Source organism: Lacerta agilis, chromosome 9 (assembly GCF_009819535.1).
Source record: "Lacerta agilis isolate rLacAgi1 chromosome 9, rLacAgi1.pri, whole genome shotgun sequence".
NCBI lineage: Eukaryota > Metazoa > Chordata > Lepidosauria > Squamata > Lacertidae > Lacerta > Lacerta agilis.
In genome coordinates, this window is record NC_046320.1 from 9,366,201 (window position 1) to 9,388,389 (window position 22,189).

At 41.7% G+C, this 22,189-nt stretch overlaps 1 protein-coding gene across 1 annotated transcript in view; it reads left to right on the plus strand.

Annotated features, from left to right (window-relative positions):
- Window positions 1–21,072, plus strand: part of KLF3 (Kruppel like factor 3) — a 42,006-nt gene extending 20,934 nt beyond the window's left edge. Inside the window, exons 2-6 of the mRNA XM_033159773.1 lie at window positions 2,243–2,337; window positions 12,686–13,151; window positions 13,929–14,079; window positions 16,290–16,450; window positions 19,371–21,072. Of these exons, the coding sequence (XP_033015664.1) occupies window positions 2,281–2,337; window positions 12,686–13,151; window positions 13,929–14,079; window positions 16,290–16,450; window positions 19,371–19,552 (1,017 nt within the window). The 5' untranslated portion in view covers window positions 2,243–2,280 and the 3' untranslated portion in view covers window positions 19,553–21,072. The remainder of the gene's footprint in view (window positions 1–2,242; window positions 2,338–12,685; window positions 13,152–13,928; window positions 14,080–16,289; window positions 16,451–19,370) is intronic.
- Window positions 21,073–22,189: the final 1,117 nt, after the last annotated feature.

The window sequence follows — 22,189 nt, forward strand, 5'->3', positions numbered from 1 at the left end:
GCAACTGTTGATGATATTTAATACAAGCAATTTTATTTTTGTAATTAGCTAGAGATGGGCGACATACAATATTAAGAGCAGCTTCCCCCCCCCTCCTTTGAACTGAGTTGGACTGTTGAGGGCAGTGGGCAGTGTTAGGCTCTTTGCAGTTGCTACGAGCACAATTACTGAGTTCTACTTAATAAAAGCTTTCCTTTTGAGAAATAATTGTGCCATCAATTCCGAAGCTTGATTTAGCTCTCATTTTGCTGATCCTTCCCTAATTAGTTCCCGCTATTGCAACACGAGGGGGGATTTCTTCCTTTCCAGAAATAACGGTCGCTGTATTCTGTCTGAATACAACTGTTTTGCGTGCTCTGAGCTACAGGAATGCGAATTGGAAATGATATAGAATTCGTAAGATTTGTTACCCAGAGCTTAGGCAATGCCAACTGGGACTTGTTATTTGAGGGCCCATCCTAACAATTAAAGGAGAACTAACATTGGTTTGGGGGAGCAGGGAGGATTACTCGTACAGTAATCATTAGTGTGTATTCCTCAGTCCTATTCTGGAGTACTGAGATTGCCCCACAGGAATCAAGTGGAACTGTCTTGTTTACATCGTACAGCCTGTCTCTCGTGCCAAACAGTTAAATGATTTCAGCTTTGACTCCTTCGAGCTATGTCAGTTATTGCTCCCACGGTGCATTTCAGTCATCCTCACAGAGCACTGTTCATGCCCATTTTACCTTTGGAAATTGGGGCCCAGAGCTCTCCCGGTGAGTTCACAGCTCGTGCAGAGCCTAGAATCAAAGTTCCAACACGAGGTCTGTCATCTAATCCCTGGTTTAAACTGCCTCTTAGATGGTATTAGAAATCGATTCCAGACTCTAGGATAAAGGTCGACAGATGCAAAGGCTTTCCACCTGACAAAAGAGCATGTGAAGCAACTATACAGGATTCCCCCCCCCCCAAAAAAAGGTGTGTTACTTTAAGACCTCATTGCGGACACTGAACATGTGAGCAGGACATCTGTGTGATGAATGCACTCCCTTATGTGGGAGAAGCAAGAGTGTTTGGTTATTTGTAGCTGCTTGTTGTGCTAATTATTCTGAATTAAGTCTGGATGAAAACATCGAAGTAGTTCAACATCTGGGAGTGGGGTTCATATGAGCCGTGGGTAGGCAAACTAAGGTGTGGGGGCCGGATCAGGCCCAATCTCCTAAATCCGGCCCGTGGATGGTCCAGGAATCAGCGTGTTTTTACCGGTACATGAGTAGAATATGTCCTTTTATTTAAAATGCATCTCTGGGTTATTTGTGGGGCATAGGAATTCATTCATCCCCCCCCCTTCAAACTATAGTCAGCCCCCCCCCGCAAGGTCTGAGGGGCAGTAGACCAGCCCCCTGCTGAAAAAGTTTGCTGACCCCTGATAATAGGACTCGTTTTATTTTTTAAAAGCTGCTAGAAAAAAAAAGTTTCTGTACTTGTAAGGCTTGATAACATATTTCCTATTATTACATAGATTTGTGGTTGGTTTTTTTTTAAGGTAGATATTTGTTTTGAAGCCAAAAAGTAGTACTCATGATAGCATCAATGCAAAGGGATTTCCTGAAGTTTTGAGACAGTATCACACAGCTTCATATGTGGTGTTGCCCTAAAGAGTTTCTGAGGATAAGCTGTGAAGTTCCTCTGACAAACTTACTAGGTGGTCTTAGGTATGCCATTATTAGCTTCTTGCAGGCACCCGCAGCGGCTACAATTTTAAAAGTATAGAGCTATTCTAAGGATTATGGAGATCATATGGTGCTTTGCATGCATTACTCGCATGTAGGCCATGCCCGAGCACAGCTGAGAGGGGATTCATGCTTATACCCCTGCTCCCAACGTTGGGTTGTTTTTTTTCAATAGCAATAAGCTGCACCCAGTTGTTTGCATGCTGTACATGCAATTAACTCCTATGCGCAGTACAGTGGTACCTCGGGTTACAGACGCTTCAGGTTACAGACTCCGCTAACCCAGAAATAGTACCTCAGGTTAAGAACTTTGCTTCAGGATGAGAACAGAAATTGTGCGGTTGCAGCAGGAGGCCCCATTAGCTAAAGTGATACCTCAGGTTAAGAACAGTTTCAGGTTAGGAACGGACCTCCAGACCGAATTAAGTTCTTAACCTGAGTTCTTAAGAGCTGAGTATTCTACAGCTTTCTCGTGTTTTGTTTCTTTCTTTAAAGCCCTCTCTTGCTTCCCTCCCTCTTGTTTCTAGAGTCCTGCACAACAATATAAGTAAAGCTGACTAAGAAGATGCTAATGTTTGACCCTGTCCCCATCAAACAAGAAGCAATGGAACCAGTTCCAGTGGTTAGTATTTAAACATGTGTTTTTTTTAAAGTTTCTATTGTCATGGGTTATATTCTAGTCGTGCTGTGCTGAAACCTGCCCCCCGCCCCCAATTTCACAGATCGTTTCTTTCCTTGCAAACAAGGCTCCTGTTTTTTTTTTTTTTTTTACTCCTTCATAATCAGGGGGCTTTTGAATTTCTTCGGAGTTTTGGTGGGCGTAGAGTTCAGCTTTAATCATCACAAGGTGGGCAGGAGTTGTATGTGAGTTTCTTTCCATTAAACATCTCTCTAGCGCTCTGCAGCCTTCCTAGCTGTCGGCACTTCCTGCTGCAGTAGTTATCTCACAGCATGTTTCCCTGAACTTTAATTGAATCGCAGAGGTAGGCTGTGAGGGCCTGTGATCCATGTGCTTTCTGATATTGTATTTAAGGAAGAAGGACATTCCTTTTCCCTTGACAGAAACTTTCTGCACCAGATTCTCTTAAAGTGAAAAAGACCACACACACACACACACACACACACACAAATATGAACAGGTGTCAGGTGCATATTAGGCTGCTTCCCACTGCTTACAGGAAAGCACGCCTGAGGATAAGGGGAAGCTTTTTGGAAATGTGGACATCCAGGAATTTTGCAGAGTGCAAAATCTCCAGAGGGATCATTTGTACAGGAGAAGAAAGGACACTCCCACAAACACCCCTGAGCTGCTTTTGAAGTAAAGTAAGCGCAAAAATAAATCACTGCACCCCACCCATGAGAGCCACTGACTAGTTAGGATAGCCTCCTTTTCCCTGACCGAGGTTCTCTGTATTTAACAGGCAGGAATTCAACAGGTTCAGTTTTCCTGCCTGGCGATGCAGTGATGCTGAACAACAGCTGTTAAGGGCACAGGGAAGAAGAGGAGAGTTTCGATTTGATATCCCACTTTATCATTACTTGAAGGAGTCTCAAAGCGGCTGACATTCTCCTTTCCCTTCCTCCCCCACAACAAACACTCTGTGAGGTGAGTGGGGCTGAGAGACTTCAAAGAAGTGTGACTAGCCCAAGGTCACCCAGCAGCTGCATGTGGAGGAGCGGAGACGCGAACCCGGTTCACCAGATTATGTGTCTACCATTCACAACCACTACACCACACTGGCTCTGCAAGTGGAAAGTGGTGACACCGTGGCTCGACATTTAACAAGACCTGAGTCTTACTAATGTCATTCTCTTTCTGCATTTGGTCCTGTTAGCCTTACTTGCATTTCCCATGTTTTCTCTTACTGTCGATGTTTGAGATTTTCTGCCTGACCTACACAGAGGTTGTAGGAAAGAAGGGAGCACCTTGGCAATGTTCAAGGAAATGAGCTTACTCTAGGATGTTCTAGGGCGAGTCTGGTGCCATAAGCCTGTTTGCTCTGTTTGCCTCTGTATACTTGGGAAATAGTCGCAAAGGGGAAAATTTGAATAGAGGGTTGTATGTGAAGGCTTGCTGGTAATGAGAAGCTTATACAATTAGATCATCTTTGTGTGTTTGGCTGCTGATATTCCTGCCAGCGGTTATACAAGATGTAAGGGGTCACTTTGAAACAAAGTTGTCATGGATATTTGTAGTGTTTGTTAGAAAGTATTCAATAACAGTGTTCAGTTTTTGGTTTAATTTTAATTTAAAAAAAACACTCTGGTGGGGGAGGGAAACATTTCCAATAAATGCTTCTTTAGCTGGATATATTTTAATAATGGTTCAATAAATGGCTTTCATAAAGGAAGTTTTAAAACTTCTCCTTTAGTTCACACTGTTTTGGTCAAGAAAACTTAAGAACTGCCCTTTGGGAAATGAATGCAATTGCCCTCCTAAGTAATTAGCGTGGTTGATTATAGACCAAAGTACTTAATGGTTGCTGTTCCAAAAGATAACTGCTATGTTTTCCTCAAAGTTAGCTGTAGGCTTGTTTCTGCAGAGTGGCTGGAAGTAATTTGCTACAAATAAGTGGGAATCCATCAGCAGATAATTAAAGGCTACCTCTGGCATAACATGTACATGAGGTTTAATGCTACAACAATGTAATAATGTGTGCATTACATTGCATTTTAGCAAGTGTGTCCTTGTCAGCCCATTTGTAGCATCCTTAAATTAAGTTGCCTTTTAAAAAAAAGGATTTGCAGCCAAATTGGTACAGAGTTTGAAATTTCGGTGATGTTTAGAGCAGCTCAGAGCCCATGTGATGTTGACTGCACTTCGTGACTTCTGGCCAAAAAAAGTCACGAAAGGGGGGATAAGCTTGCTTTGCATCACTAGTGTAGTGGTTTGTAAATAACGATGGATGAAGACCAAAGACTTCTTTGTAACACTCGCATCTGTAGCTGATAGCATCAGTACCAGGGTGTATCTGTAAATGTGTGTGCGGTGGAGAGAGAATGTGTTTCAAGTGAGAAGAGGAAGGAAGAAGAGGTGATGGCTTTGTGGGGAGAAGCTTCAGATATAATCAGGAGAGGAGAAGTGTGTGTGTGTGTGTGTGTGTATTAAGTTCATGGTCGGAGTGATGTAAACGCATTCATACTGCTGGGACAGCTCAGTCAGTAGAGCATGCGACTCTGAATCTCAGAGTTGTGGGTTTGAGCCCTACATTGGGCTGAAGATTCCTGCATTGCATGGGGTTTGGACCCTCGCGGTCCCTTCCAACTCTACAATTCTATGCTCCTGTGATCTATAGTTTTATGAGTGACAAATTTATTTATTTCATTTTTTGGATGCTTCTTAAACCAAACCTTGGCTTAGTGTGGCACGGCAGCAAAAAGGATCAGGGAGGAACAGACTGGGTGTAAAACCAGAAGCCTATGCACTCATGCCAGCGAAGTTTAGCTTGGTGTGTTGGGAGAAACCAGACCATTGTAGCTCCTGCAGTCCCCATAAGCTTTGGAAGCGGGGGTGGGGGGGGGAGGAAGAGAATTTAAGGCGGAAAAGCGTGTGGTGTGTGGAAAGAAGTTCAATAGTCTGCCTTTGGAATGTGGAGTAAAACTATCCTCATTTCCTCTTGCAAATCTTACGATTCTAATCGAGAACACTGCGTTTGCTGCAGTATTTGGCAAAATTGTCACGCGGCCCAACATTTTCTCCCGCTTAAAACAGTAGTTGACGTTTTTTGCACAAAGGCGTGCTGGTGAGAGTGGAGTGCCATCAGTGTATATGACACAGTTTTTAGCACAAGGAAAAAGAAACGAAGTTGAGTTTTAGCAACGCCGTAAGGGTGCGGTTTTAAAAGGTTTGCCACAATCGCATAATGGCAGGACACACCCACAGCATTTTGTCATCTCTCTGGTGGACTGGGCAGCTCAGGAATGGTGTTACTACACACATGAGTGATAACTATATAGTAGATGTAATTACAGGGTTACCTGAGCTCCACCCTGTTGACTACATGTGATGTGAAATAGTTAATGTGGTACTTGTTACCTTGGAGTAAACAGTGCCACTGAAGTTTCCAGAAAAGAACTTTGCTACACAAACTAGTAGCATGTGCCTTTGCTATTGGAGTGTCCACTTCTGAGGCCTACATTTGGTGGAAAGGCAGGTAGGGTACACCTGCTTTTTAAGTAAGATGAATACACAAATCTCCCACAGAGGAACAGGACTTACTGTCCGTTGTAGAAGACCTGCATGAATCTTTCTTTTGAGAGGAAATTTGACGTGAGTTCTTAGAGATTATGTTTATTAATCATCACCCACTGTATGCTATGTAGCAAGTTCTGTCAGATTAACAGCACAGTTGTCTCTTTACGAGAGCATTCATATCTGGGTGGAGATCACAAATTGTGACCTGTTTAGCTGGACTTTGTCCTAGGTGTGGACAAGTGGAGAAGAAAATACGTCAACTCCCAGGTTATTTTGATTATATTGCTTTCCAACTCACACATATTCGAAAAGCAAACTTGGGTCAGGATAGACCTAGGAAAATCCAGGTCTAAAATGATTGATGTCTAAAAATTGGATGACACCTATTAGGCAGCCTTCACCAAAAACATACTTGCCACTATTTCTGTATCCTCATAGAGCAGGCCCTCCAGATGTTTTTGGCCTACAACTCCCATGATCCCTAGCTAGCAGGACCAGTGGTCAGGGGTGATGGGAATTGTAGTCTCAAAACATCTTGAGGGCCGAGTTTGAGGAAGCCTGTCATAGAGCTTGCATATAGAAGTAGGATTCCGGGAGAGAGACAGAGAGCCCTGAAGAATATTTGCTGTGCCAGAGAACATTTAAGTGACATATTTGAATATTCTTTCCCTTGAAGTGCTGCTCCATTTAGCCAGATACCCTTCTGCTCTTATTATAGAAAAGCAACTTGAAAAGTTGCAGATGACTACAAACCGAGTACTTCGTGCTCCTTATAGGCCAGGGTCTCCAAATTAGAGAATTGCTACTCAACATCTAATGGTGCTGCCTTGTCAATGTCATATAACTTAAGCCTTATTACACTTATTTCATCACTCAATGGCTTGCATGCCTAAATTGAGGGTATATTCTGTCTCTCTTTGTGATCTAGCTGAAGAACAGAGCACCCGATTCTGAAGTTCATTACATCCATTATTTGTTTGTTTGTTTGTTGTTTAGCAAAATCCAGGAGCTGGCATTTATTGGAAACAGTATGCTAGGCTACAGCAGCTGGTCTAAACAAGCATCTTATCTGTGATAAAAATAGCTTTTGTGTTCAGCAGTAGTTTGTTAACTACTTCATATCTGTAGGTTGTTTTTGAATATTAATTAATCCAGTTTATTTATTTATTTTGCTATTGTTCCGGTTTGAATGATTAAATCCAGACTTACGCAGCTGTGCAGTTCTGTGTAGCTGCAATTCAGCCTCTCTGTGTCGGTAGGGAGGCAAGCCATGGTAAACCACAGCAAACTGAAAACATGGCTAATAGTTTCCAAATCAGTGAAACTGTTAACCATAGTTTCTGGTTCAGATTCCTTGTTTGATAGTAGCTTCCTGGCATTTTTTTCCTGCTCACGTGAAGGGAGCAAAGGAGAGCTGCATGTGGATCAGTTTGTGGAGGTTATACATAGCCTGGCTAATTAAGCCAGAAGTTAATTAACTGGATACAGCCAGTGTTTCCACATACTATTAGGATAACTCAGGACTCTGCCTTGCAGGCTTAAGACCCAGTATGCCATGTAATCACTGTGACCATGCTGTTTCTAACTACACTGTACTAAATGTAAAACTTTCAAGTAATATAGCATAGCCAGAAAGATAGTCTCCATGCAGTGACTATTCTTGTGACTGGGTCATACTTTTAGACTATGTATAGAAAGTTTACAGGCGCACTGTTTTTCATGATTTTTTTTGGCCCCACTATTCATTTATTTTTAAAATTTCCTATGTACCGGTACTCTGTTTTGCCTGCTAAATGCTTGGCAGGAGTTTTATGCTGCAATGAATGTGTTGGACTTCAAATGGTCACAAAGTGATGCTGTTGAGAGTAGCTTTCAGATCGTGTGTGAATATTATGTTCTGTTAGACGGATGTCACTTGTTAACTTAAGGTAAGTTTGTCCATAGTGACGTGGTTTTGTTTGGTTATTGCCTAATGCCCATTAAAGGGTTACAAATTATTTGTGTGGGGTTTTTCTTGTTTTAGGTAATAACTAACCAGATGTGTCCTATAGCACTTCTCCTGTTTTTGCACTCTAGCTTTTCTTGTTTGCTATGATGTTCATGCTCTTCCACTGGAAATGTGCAGTTCAGTAGAAATGTGGAAAAGAAACCTTGTCAAAATAAATCGGCTTCTTCAGACTGGCACGAAAACAGCTGACTTGGGTGAATTCTGTGCTAGCGTAGCTAAACACAATGAAAATTCTTTCTGTCAAGCTGAGAAACAGAGAGCAAGTTGAATCCCTAGCATAATGTAATAATTTTGTGTTTTTTCTCCCTCAGCAGTTAGGTATTTCCCACTGGAGTTTGTTTATTTAAGCATTCCATGGTTGCCTTAACATCTGAAGCAAACAGGACCTTTAAAATTTAGCTTGCAAGTTACACATGACCTGCAACCTTTAGAGTGGGGAAAACGTGCTACATTATAGCTCAACTATAGTCCTGTGTTTTGGTTTGTACATCCCAGACGTGTTTAATGGGAATAATAATAATAATTTATTATTCATACCCCGCCCATCTGGCTTGGTTTCCCCAGCCACTCTGGGCGGCTCCCAACAGAATATTAAAAGCACGATAAAAGATCAACATTAAAAACTTCCCTAAACAGGGCTGCCTTCAGATGTCTTCTAAAAGTCTGATGGTGGTTTATTTCCTTGACATCTGATGGGAGGGCGTTCTACAGAGCGAGTGTCACTGCCGAGAAGGCCCTCTGCCTAGTTCCCTGTAACCTCACATCTCAGTGAGGGAACCGCCAGAAGGCCCTTGGAGCTGGACCTCAGTGTTCGGGCTGAACGATGGGGGTGGAGACGCTCCTTCAGGTATACTTGGCCGAGGCTGTTTAGGGCCTTAAAGGTCAGCACCAACACTTTGAATTGTGCTCGGAAACGTGCTGGGAAGCAAGTTGCACTGATTTCAAGGAATTCCGCTTAAGATCAACAAAATGGATGAAAAGCTATTTTAATTAGAGAGAGAAAATGTGATCGCTTAGAAGTCCGGTTACCATCTTTCTAAAAGGCATTCCTTGACATGAACGGTTTTGAACTTCAGAATTGGTAAAAACAAGTTAATACGGATGAGGTCCAACCGAGTCACTCTGTTAACGGGAGGAGAGTTGCACGCACAGAAGGACACCTCCTGTGAATGCAGCTGTGCTTGCCTGGTTGAAAGCTCCATCAGTGAATGGAGCAACAACATTGTCTCCCATCCTGTTTTTGTTTTTTAACTTCTGTTCCAGTTGCACTCACATTTGAAATTCATTACCTGATGTTCCAATCCTATAGCCATGAAACAGTGCACTGAGTGTCTTGCACTGATGTAACTAAAGGTGTGCCCTCTCACTAGTGGGGCAAGTTCATCTTGCCAAGTTGTCTGCCAAGGTGTGCTACCATTACGTGCAACTCAGTTTTAAGCACATAGGGTTGCAGTTATACAGCTGGCTCCTGCGGTGCTTGAAATGCCTTTTGGATGCTGCGCTTGTCTCCGTTTCTGTCCCAGATGCCACACCCTGCCTCTTTTCAGTTCTCAGCTTCATTATTATTATTATTTAATTTTAATAATAATCTTTATTTCAAAATATTTTTAAAAAATACATTCACACACAAATATATACAACAAAGAAAAATGCAAATCATACAATACAAGCACGATCGCAAAAGAAAGAAAACAGACAACCAAAACCCCCCCCCAAAAAAGTAAAAAAATAAAAACAATGGTCATTTGTATATCGTTTCCCTCTACGTTTTAACATTTCTTACTTTTCCTCACCATACAATACAACCATCTAACAAAATGCATCAATCTGTCATATAATATACTATCCATCTATATATTCCCTTAAGTATCTCATTCTAGACAAATCACCAATTCCGTTTTTATACCTCCACATATTTCCACTCGCTTTTGATTTTTTTGTTTTGGGACATTTCTAATCGCTGCTGTCATCCTTGCTAAATTCATATATTCTACTAATTTAATCTGCCAGTCCTCAATTGTTGGGATTTTCTCCCCTTTCCAATTTTAATTTAAAAATTAAAAACTCAAAATCAGTTCTCAGCTTTGTAACAACTTATGATCATGTATGGTGATTTTTGTTTGTTTGTTTGTTTCTGCTAATAATGGCATTCGGCTGTGCTTGATTAGTTTGCCACACTTGTCATAGCACTGCAAATGTTTGCTTTTTGCAGTAGCTTATAGTACCAGGTCACAAGACACTGTATTTCAGAAATATTAATATTATTATTAAATGTATGTGCCGCCCTTGCTTCCAAAGAAGTCTTAAGTAGCAAACAGCAAGCATTTTTTTTTTAAATAACAACAATTTAAACCAGGCTTCCTCAGACTCAGCCCTCCAGATGTTTTTGGCCTACAACTCCCATGATCCCTAGCTAGCAGGACCAGTGGTCAGGGATGATGGGAATTGTAGTCTCAAAACATCCGGAGGGCCGAGTTTGAGGAAGCCTGATTGAAACATTCTGAAATCGTTTCAAAACACTCAAATATCCTCACAGTTGCTAATTTCAAGGTTTTCAGGAACAGTATATTTCAAAATACCTGGGCAAACAGGAATATGTCTGTTTCATGTGAGTGAAAAGCATTCCAGGTATCTTGAACTGCAGTTGATTGCACGATTAGACCCACCTCAATGCATTTGCCTACCTGTTACCATCACAGCATTGCAGTTTTTGTTCTGCTAATGGTAATACAAGAGTTTAATTTGGCCTTATTGTGGCAATTTAATCTTGTTTGGTGCAACGCGCAGCCTTACTTTAATTACCAGAGCGGTGGTTTGAAGCAGCACAGAACTGGTGTGCAATCCAAGAGGTGTGCCCCAGGATCCCTTGCAATATTGCAGAGAGTGCTGGGGTGGACTTCTTGGATTGCTTTGCTTGGGCCAACCCTGGGAGCTAGATGCTTGGTGCTGTTTTAATTATTAGTGTCTCCCTAGTCGGTATCCTTGGACAATTATCACAATTCCCTTGCTTCAGTGTTCTTTTGGTTGTGACAGGCATAAGATTGCAAATGAAATATGCTTGATGGGGCAGAGGTGCTGAAGTGTTGAGTCTGGAAAGATTATTGAGCAAATAGTACAACTTGCTGTCGGCAGTGTCTGAAATTAACCAGGTACTTTTTGCGCCTGGCTTTTGACTACAGTACAGTACTTGCAACCAAGCAAAGATGCCTGGGCACCAGGATAGTGCCTGACATTTGCACCATCTGGGGATCATTGGATTTGGAGTGTTTACATACAGTAATACCACCATCCTGTAGAATTCTATCAGTTATATACAATCATAATGGATTTCTGGAACCAAATTGCTTTTCTGTGCAGCCTGAGCAGGAGCAGTCACCATTAAGAAAAAGAGGTCTGAATAGGCCAATATATATGTGGACTGTCCCTGGAAAAAGTGACTTTACGTCTTTATCATCTGAACTAGCTAGATGTTTAACTGAGAATCAATCACATTATTATTATTATTATTATTATTATTATTATTATTATTATTATTATTTCAACTTATATATCACCCTATACCTGGAGGTCTCAGGGCGGTTCACAACAAGACCACAACATATAAAATCAAACCAAAAGCAATAACCCATCATTTGGAAAAGACTTTAGAGTTGTCTTGCCTCCAAGTGACAATTAGACAGTACATTTTGGTGACACTGCAACCTTGGTTTAAGGACCCATTTGACACCTAGAATATATACCTGGGTTCCTAACACTGCTCTCCAGATGTTGTTAGACTCCAACTCCCACCAGCCCCAGCCAGCATGGCCAGTGGTCATAGGTGATGGGAGTTGTGGTCCTCTGCAGATGTTGAAAGGTCTCAATTAAAAGTTACTTCCACAGGGATGTTGTGGTTTCATGTAACATATTTACATGTATTTATGTAATGGAATACATTTATGTTGAAGAAATTTTGTTACTGCAAACAGTAGAATAGAACAAAAATAAGCAGCACAGGGGCCATATCCAGTTGGCTTTCCTCCCATGTAGTGGTTAAGAGTAGTAAAATCATAATCTGGTGAACCGGGTTCGCGTCTCCGCTCCTCTACATGCAGCTGCTGGGTGACCTTGGGCCAGTCACACTTCTCTGAAGTCTCTCAGCCCCACTCACCTCAAAGAGTGTTTGTTGTCGGAGAGGAAGGGAAAGGAGAATGTTAGCCACTTTGAGATTCCTTCGGGTAGTGATAAAGCGGGATATCAAATCCAAATCCTAACTCTTCCTCTATTGCTCTACAAGAAATTGTTGATGGGCCAGTGGTTCCAGGAAAATGTGGCGAATCTTTCCCAGGACTTTCCTCTGTCTTGCGGTTGATTCTTCACATTAGAATTAGAATTGTGAGTTGGTTGAGTCCACACCCTTGTAGCCAGGCCTGACTTGACATATTCACCAAAATGTACAGAATTAATCCTACCAGATCAACTTTCATTACAGAAGATTCTGATACATAATTAAAATATATTCTGTAACGTGGCAGAAGTAGTTAATGTAAGGCACCAGGTATGGCTAACCTGTAAGCCATCTGCTTCGTGGGGCCGTATGGCTCTGCATAAGCAGCACTATGTGTGTCTGAGCTTCCCACTTCAAAGAATATCTGTGTAGGACTTCAATTCATATTTGAGTCCAGTGGAATTCAGGTTAAAGCACCACAGAGGTGATCCCTTATTTAACAAAGCGTATTTTGTGTCGTGGATTCCGTTTCACCTGTTTCCTTCCCTCTTTTTGCACAGTCGTTCAGCTCCAGTTACATGGACCAAATGAACCACAACAAATACAGTGTCATTTATTCGACGCCGAACATGGTGCCCAGTAAAATCTACCAGATTTCGGAAGGGTTTTGTAACGGAGTGCAAGTTGAGCCTGTCGACCTCACAGTGAAGCGGAGCTCGCCTCCTTCATCGGGAAGTTCTCCTTCTCCTTCGCCCCTGAAATTCCAGCCCAGGAGAGGCTCGCCTGGATTAAATCTGCCCTCACCCAGCCCGCCAATGAAGAAACTGCAGCCTTTCACGATGCCATTAACTATTCCTCCAGTAATGGCAGCTCTTTCTCGCCATGTTCGAAGCCCTGGGATGCTTCCAGTTATACAGCCCGTCGTCGTGCAGCCTGTCCCTTTTATGTATGCGCCTCCCCTTCAGCATCCTATTATGGTGTCCACGGTCCTTTCAGAAGAGTTGGAAAATCCAAGTAGCATGCCAGGTAAAGGTTCTGGTTTTTTGTGGACTTCCCCATCCCATTTCTTATTTTTTTTTAAAGATAAATTAAAAAGGGACCTGATGTTCTTCTGCTTAAAGTCATGCTACATCTATCATGACAAAACTGCTTCTGTTTATCCTCTTACAAGGGGATATGGAAGATAAGTGTTTTCACCTAAGAGCAGGCAAAGTAGATTCCTACCTCATGGACCAGGCATTTAACTCTCTGCATAATCTGCGTCACAGTTTTTGTGACAATGAAGGGGGATGGAAAAGCAGAAACAAGGGATGATTAGGGCTGGGTGATAAATCAATATATCGTCCAAAACTGAAGTCCATATCGTGATACTGGTTTCATACTTTTTGACCTGGCAATATATTGCGAATCATGATGTGTGTGTGTGTGTGTGTGTGTGTGTGTGTGTGTGTGTGTGTGTCTGCTATGCAAAAATCGTGATGCAGGAAAAACCGTGAAGCCAGCCAATGCCTAGCTCCACCCTTATTTCAGACATCGTGATATATCGGTATATTGTGCTGTTTAGCTGGTGATAGATCACGATGTTGAAAACCAGGTATCGCCCAGCCCTAGTCCTGACCTCCTTGGAGGAAGCAAGGACAGTAAAAAATGCAATAAGTAACAGTGTTTCAAATGCAGAACTTACCAGCCTACAAAATATATTCAGCAGTTGACTATCTTCCCAGGAATATCTTACGTTAGTTACACGCGGCATGTAGAAGATGGGGAAATGTGTTTATTTGCTATGTTTGTTTTTCTCTGTAGTGTCTGTTATAGAATCTTATGAGAAGCAAGCACTAAGGAAATCTATTAAGGTGGAACCAGGCATGGAATCTCCTAGGAATGACTACTATCCTGAACAAATGTCCCCTCCGCTGATGACCTCATTGTCGCCTCCTCAAGCAATGCTTCAAGAGTAAGTAGCTAACTGGAGTCTTATACTACCTCGTTTAAACACAATAATTAATTGCGTCCTCATTGTAGATTGCATTACCGTGTTGCATTCTCTGCAGGGCTGGCCTGGAGGCAGCAGAGCTAGTGCAAAATGCAGCTGACCAAGGCAGAATATTGCATCCTATTACACCACTGTTGAAAGAATTGTGCTAGCTGCCAATAAGCTTCTGACCTAAGTTCAAGGTGCTAGTCCTGGAGTACACAGCCCTATGCAGTTTGGGGGTCAGAATACCTGAAATGCAGTGTCGCCTCTTACACCCAACCAATCGTGTCAGTTGTCTTTTTGGTGCCTGTTGAAGACTTTTTCAACCAGCCTTTTTAAGAAGAGACTTTTATCAGTTGGTATCTGAATTTATTTTAAATTGTTTAGATTATACACATACACACACACACACATTGTTTTTATATATGCAGTTGTTTTGCATATGGCTTTTTTGCAATGTGAAAACGCTTTGAGATGCTTAGTAGGGTGTGTTTCATAAATCAGTTGAATAGCAATAGATGGATCTAAAGTGTAGCATGATTTAGTCGGGTTTATGAAGAGATAACAGCTCATTCCCTTTCTCAAAGGAGACAGGATAAGTTTCCCTGGGAAATTTCTTCAGCGACTTAAAAAACATTGCTAGGAACCTTAAAAGAAGGTGATTTGTATTACTGAAGTCAAGCTAATGGACACAGCTAGTCTAGTACCCAGAACAATTCTTTATCCCCTCCCTCAGGCCTTCCACACACCCCTTGACTGAAAAGAAATGGGGGGGGGGGTCGTCAACCTTTCACTATCAGTTGCAAGACATCTTGCATTAGTGTAACTGAGTTGCACTGGTGCAGTAAAATATCGAAGAAATGTGCAGATGTAACAAGTCAAAACTTCATTTGTGGGATCTGTACGTGCTGCAGTTAGAGACGTTGGATGTTGTAGATTGCATTCAGTTTAGTTGTGGTATTTTTTTAAAAAAAGACACCATGTGGTCAAAAAGACTTTTAAAAAATCAAATTTAAAACAAATCAGGTAAAAGAACCTGTGGACTCTCTCCCCAGTCCCTTTATTTTGGCAATTTGGCTTGGCTCTCTTACCTTGAGATCTGGAGCTGTTGGTTTGGATAGCTGGCAGAACTTTGGTCTAGATAGGGTTTGGTTCTTTTTGAAGTCTGTGTGCCCTAGTTTTCCTATTAGCTCTGCACCGTGATAAGTTACCAGAAGCACTCTTTATTGATTGGGCTTCGTGACATAGTTACCTCTGATACGTCGATAGCTCTTCTACATTATTCGTCCTCATATCACAGCTTGTACCACATACAGTTCCTTTAAAAAAACAAACCCATCTTGCAGAAATTGCAGAATCACTTAGTGAAGTCCCACATTTTTTTAAAGACAGAAGTTCTAGATGCGGGAAATAAGAGATGGGGCTTTCTGCTTGCTAATCAGAAATAGTGAATGGAGAGCTGTCTTTTCTATAAACGTGTGCGGATACAGAACTGCACAGCTGTTATTGCCTCCTTTTAAGGGTTATTCCTAGGCCAAATGCTCATAATGTGCTCTGGTAAGGCCACGCACCTCCAATTGATGGAAGCCGATTTTTGACATCCTGTGGGTGTGGCACATGCAGACTAAACTCTACTTTTAGGGATTGACATCAGTGGTGAGGAGAGACCGCACCCTTATGCCAGCCCTAAACAGGAAATTCTTAATTGGTCTCTAGGGGAATTGAGAATAAAGCCTCTTAAGAAAGAACTGTTGGGTTTAATAATGTAAAAAAAGCTGTGAGCCAGCTCATTTTTAAAATTTATTTCCTAAGCAGAAGGAAAATATGTCAACAAAAGCAATAGATGTTCACTGGAAGCATTAACTGAGAATTTGGAAAATCTAAATATGCTTGTCTGGGAAACAAGACCCTGATCTTAAAAATAAATTAAAAAGCCTAGCATGCTCTGGAGATTTTTGTTGTTCATCCCACAGAACGAATAAAACCCCCAGCAGGGAAGAGAGCCAAAATATTACCACGAAAGACCATGAAATTTGCTAAGCTTGCTTGAATTCTTCCACATGCATGTAATGTTGTTTATGCTGCCAAAAGACAGAGGGGGTAGTGAATAAAGGAGCTCTGTGGTGTAACACTAAGGGCGATGTAGCTAAGCAGATTTCATTGTTGACCTGTGACTTAACTTCATGCAGGAATCACCCTTCAGTTATCGTTCAGCCTGGTAAGAGGCCTTTACCTGTGGAATCTCCCGACACGCAAAGGAAGCGCAGAATACACCGATGTGACTACGAAGGCTGCAACAAGGTTTACACTAAAAGCTCCCACCTGAAAGCTCACAGAAGAACACATACAGGTATGAGGCAGATCCAAAGAACACTTGTTCTCTTGTCACAACCCAACTCAGAAGTTTCTAAGAAAAAAATAGCTCCATTATCATACAGTGTTGGTTCCTTGGCAGATTAAGATTACATTGGGACCTAATTCCTGACTGGGGCGATTATTATGCCAGCACTTCTCCTATAGACGTAGAAGTGAATGACACAGTATTACTGCACAAGGGTTGTTGTGGTGCTCCGGAAGAGAAGGAGTGGGAACAGGATGGTTGTTGTTGTTGTTGTTTAGTCGCCTTAGTCGTGTTCGGCTCTCCGTGACCCCATGAACCAGAGCATGCCTTGGAAACTCTCACTTTCTTCTCAAAGCTTCTCCTTTTTTATGTCCATGAAGTTTTCTTGGTAGGGTGGTAGTAGTAATAATAATAGTAATAATAGTAATAGTAATAATAATAGTAATAATAATAATATCCCACCCATCTGGCTAGGTTTCTAACAAATATCAAAACAAAACAAAACATTAAACATTAAAAAAAACTTCCCTATACATGGCTGCCTTCAGATGCCTTCTAAAGGTTGTATAGTTTTCTCAACTCCTTGGCTCGGGGGTCGTGTAACTCTATACCCTCCAACATTTTTCCGATGAAAATAGGGACGTCCTTAGGAAAAGCAGGACATTCCAGGATCAAATCGGAAACTGGGACGCAGAGCTTGTTTTCTAGACAAATAGGTGCCGGTACTCATCAGCTGTTACAGTAAGTGCCACACTTTTTAACAACAACAAAAAGAGGTGCCGGTACTGCGTACCCTTGACTACCCCCTAAAAGAAAGAAAAGGCACTGCTGGTACAGCTGCTGTAAATCCAGGACTGTCCCTAGAAAATAGAGACCCTTGGAGGGTCTGTTGGCAACGGCCCAGGGATGAGGGGGTTGTTTTCAGCATCTCATATGGCGCTGCCCTAAGAATGTTTCTTCAATAAGTGAATTCCTCATAAGTTGAGGGGCTTGGCCAGAGACATTTCAGCACCTGAAGTGGACCCCCAACATTAAAAACTTCCCTATACAGGGCTGCCTTCAGATGTCTTCTAAAAATTGTGTAGTTCTTTATCTCCTTGACATCTGATGGGAGGGCGCTACCACCAAGAAGACCATCTGCCCAGTTCCCTATAGCTTCACTTCTTGCAGTGAGAGAGCCACCAGAAGTCTCTCGGAGCTGGACTTCAGTGTCCGGGCTGAACAATGTGAGTGGAGACCCTCCATTTGTAGTATGCTGTTGGCTTTTTATAGCCCACAGGAACTGCAAAGGTCAACACAAATGCACATGAGCCACTTCTAATTGTAATGTAAAGGTTAGGGATGCTTCGAGTGGCAGGACAGCTGCATCAACCCAAGTTGCTGCTAGAACTGCTGTAGCTTCAATTGAGGAATGCAAAATGTGCGTGGGGAATATATACAATTTAATTTGACTGGAATGGTTTTGTTCTAGCCATGGGGCCGCAAATAAAGCCATAAAGCAAAACTGACTGTGGCCAGTCTACCCATTAATTATTGGCAACATGCTTGCTGCCAATAAAAGCTGTTCCACCACTGTGGCGCTCCATATTCTGTTTTATTGGCAGTGTATCATGTGTCTTGCTCAAGTTATTGTATTTTCATGCCATGGCAGTGTCACTTGTCCCTTTGGTGCCAGAAAGTCAATGGTGCTGTACATTATCAGTTATTGTGTTTCCTTAGCTTCAGGAGTGGCTCAAATTAAGGCCATCCTACCACAGAGTCTAGGGCTTGCTGATCAGAAGGTCGGCGGTTCAAATCCCTGCCACGGGGTGAGCTCCCGTTGCTCGGTCCCAGCTCCTGCCCACCTAGCAGTTCAAAAGCACATCAAAGTGCAAGTAGATAAATAGGGACCGCTCCAGCGGGAAGGTAAACGGCGTTTCCTTGCGCTGCTCTGGTTCGCCAGAAGCGGCTTCCACATGACCCGGAAGCTGTCTGTGGACAAACGCCGGCTCCCTTGGCCTATAGAGCGAGATGAGCGCCGCAACCCCAGAGTCGGACACGACTGGACCTGATGGTCAGGGGTCCCTTTACCTTTCTTTACCACTCTGTAACACGTGTCACATACCAGAAAATTTCTCTGTTTGAGACTGAGGCTTCAGATACGTAAAATGTGGAATACTTGCCTGTATTTTTAATTATTTACACTTCAATCCAATGAATATTTACTCAGAAGTAAGTCTTGCTGTGCTCATTGGGGCCTATCCCCTAGCAGGTGTTGAAGGATTTTATCATTGGTTTTTATTTTATTTGGCACACACTTTTGCTTCTCTGAGTGGTGGCTAGCTTATTTTTCTAATGAATGGCGCTTGTACCACCACACCCTTCTACATCATCTCTAAATTTGTCTTGGATACAGCATTGTCTCTACAGACCTTGTTCTCTGTTTCTGAGCTCTGTTCAAGGAAGGCTCTTTACTCCAGTGAAGGCTTTCACAAATAGAAAGGGTGCAATTTTCACAAATTCTCCTTTTCTCCCAGGCACCCTCTAACCCTGTATAGCATGCTGGCTTGTGGGGGGGGGACAACAAAAATAACCTCACCACAGACAAATAATGCTCACAGGGCTAAAGAGCTTTCAGAGAGATGCAATTGAATGTAACTCAAGATTAAAAGCAACAGTTAGGACTACAGTAGTGGACAAGTCAGTTATGGATCAAATATAAAGACATTCTAAGGCCCATTTTTAACCCAGAGAAATCTGTTTTACTAGACCATCTGGTGTAAATGTAAAAATATCCTGTAGTTTTTAAGTAACAATGCTCTTGACAATGGAGGCTTGCTTTTCTTATGTGTTCTTTATGTAAAATGAAAATACGTTGCATGAGTTTTTGTTTTGCTTCAGTTTTTTAATTGCCCCCCCCCTTCTCTCTCTCTCTCTCTTTTGGCCTCAGGTGAAAAGCCTTACAAATGTACTTGGGAAGGTTGCACATGGAAGTTTGCTCGATCTGATGAACTAACACGGCATTTCCGGAAGCATACAGGAGTCAAACCTTTCCAGTGCCCAGACTGCGACCGTAGCTTTTCCCGCTCCGACCATCTTGCCCTTCATAGGAAACGCCACATGCTAGTCTGAATCACTCTTCCTTCGGCTCTCTTCATGTCTCCTTTCATTTTATTTTTAACCTGTGCATTTTAAGTTAGATTCAGCGGGCCTGAATCTCTGGATTAATAGCCTTGAAACCTTCCCTATGGTCAGTAAGAGATGTTTGCTTGACCCTTCTTTGCCCATGCCACGGGTCAGACCTACAGAATGTGAACATTTTTTCTTCCTGGGGGTTGCTAAGCAAACCCTTGCTTGCCAGCAAGCAGATTAAATTTCTGTGAGACTTAAAGAGATCTTGTAATCGAGCTGGCTAGTTTTGCCATTTAATTAACCAGCACATGTTTGATCATAGTCACTGTTGTTGGAAATCCAGCCTGCTAGTCCTTGCCAGAGACTCTGTACCCTGTAAAGGATGCGTGTCTCCTTTTTATGCTCAGCAATGCAACGAATGGATCCTTTCCAATGTGGTTGGTTGTAGAAGCATGTTCCACAAGACACTTTTTGGATGTGTTTTTTAAAAAAAAGAATCCTCAAACTGGGAGTGAATGGAACAATTTTTGACTGATGAGTGGCTGTTTATCAGCAGAAATGTTGTCAATGCATCATGTTGTACATCCTGACCGACATTGCCTCTCTTTTGTCTGTCGTGTAGAATGCTAGCTTATGTTTGCCTGGATATAGTGCCTCGGTAGATTCATTAAGCAAAGACCTTCTTGTGATGTAGTTATCTGTGTTTTGTGTTCAGCTGTATGAATGGAACACACACGGTACTCCTATGATGTGGCATTCAGTGATACCTGCAATAATCTACCTCACTGAGGAAGTGTGGTAGTTATATTATTTTCTCATCACTCCTCTGCATTTCCTGTTGTCTACACAAGGCCTCTGGTCCTTTCCTTGGCACAGTTCAGAAGCAGCAACCTTTTCAGCAAAATGAACCTGAACTGCTCAGTGTTTGGAAATGATTTTCACCGAAGGCACCGTCCTATTCGTAAGATAAGTGAGGAAGACAGCCTCTGAATTTAAGCACTTCTGTAGATCTCAAAATTTGAGTATCGCAAGTGGAAAAGGTACACTTTGATCTCTTGTTGCCATGTTCCACAGAAGAGCTTCATAAAGTCCCTCAAGTGATTTGTCATGCTAGGAGTGGTAAAATACACAACCAAAAAAAAAATAGTTCTTTAAAAATCCAGCATGTTTGATAATATTCCATATCAAAATTTGAAGGAAAGAAAAATTACTATTTTCACCAGTGTGCCTATGAGCTCTTGTTAGAATTATGGGTCATTTGGCTTTCATATTTTAAAAAATGGAGATAGATAGATATTGAGGCCAGCAGCAATAAGGGGAATGAACAACAGAGGAAAGGAACTCATAATGTGCTAGGAAACATTTTATCGAAATCAACTGTTGTAATCAAATGCATTTTGAGTTAACCACCCCTTCAGGGGCAACCTGTTTCATTCAACACTGTCAAAGTAGTAGTGTGCTTCTGTTTCATAAACTGTGTTGGGCTTCCATAGTTCATTTCTATAAACTATTTTCTAGCACTTTTTGTAGTCCTGTCTCCTCTTTTCTTCCACAGAAAAATAAAAGTACAGCTGGGTGCTTACATTTAGCTTGGCGACTCTCTCCCATTGAAACCAGATGTAACAAAGTAACTCTGGCTGGATCATGGCCATCATTTTTTGTGTCATGCACTCTGTATGTGGACACCTGTTCTAGATACGCCTTGTACGTTTTTTCTCAGATTCAATTTGCTTTGTAAATCCCAGGTAACTTCAAATTGATTCAGGCTGCAATCATTTACACACTCATGGCAGAAAGCAACATTGGCAGGCAACGGGACTTAATTTTTCTTTTTTTAAATTAAAATTAAATGTTATATTAAAAAGTATAAATTCATAGCAATAAAGGTTCGAGCACTGAAAAAGAGCAATAACAGTGATAAACAGTCTCCCCCACCCTTCCACCCATCATGGTTCCTTCCATCTAAACTTCGTGCAAGATTGAAAAATGGCAAGAAATTAATCTCTTCTGTTTTCCATAACTAATAGGCAAAAAATCATGAAGTTCAGTAACTTCATTAACTAAGGATCTTATTATATTTTGAGATACATTTTTGATTTATTCAAGTTTAAAAAGAGGTACAAATACCGGTAGGGACTTAATTTTCCCAGTAGACATGTATAGGATTGTGCTATGACATTTTCTTCCCTTCAAGAAAGCATGCACTTTCCCACTCCTGAAAGGAAAACATTCACAGAATATGTCAGAAGGCTGATACAGTTGCCACTTAATTAATTGCAAGGAAGTTGAGGCAGGCTGTTGAGAACAGTATCTTTGTTGAATGCAATAATAAAACATTCTGCAGAGTGACAGGTGCAGAATTCAGCTTGTGAGTTCCTATTGTGAAAACGGAAGAATAAAGGTAAATTTGGGAGGGAAGAGATAAAGAAATGCTTCCTACAGTTCTTTAAACTTTAAAGCCAAACCCAGAAGTATTTGAAACTTCACCTAGTTGGATATATAGGTGCTTCATATAAATTTAATCTCTCTCTAGAAATTAAACTGACAGAGCAAGGGAACTGTTGCCTTCTTCAGTGTAACCAGTCACGTGTGTATGGTGGCTGTTTCACAATCAAACCTTGCAAGAATTAGGAATGT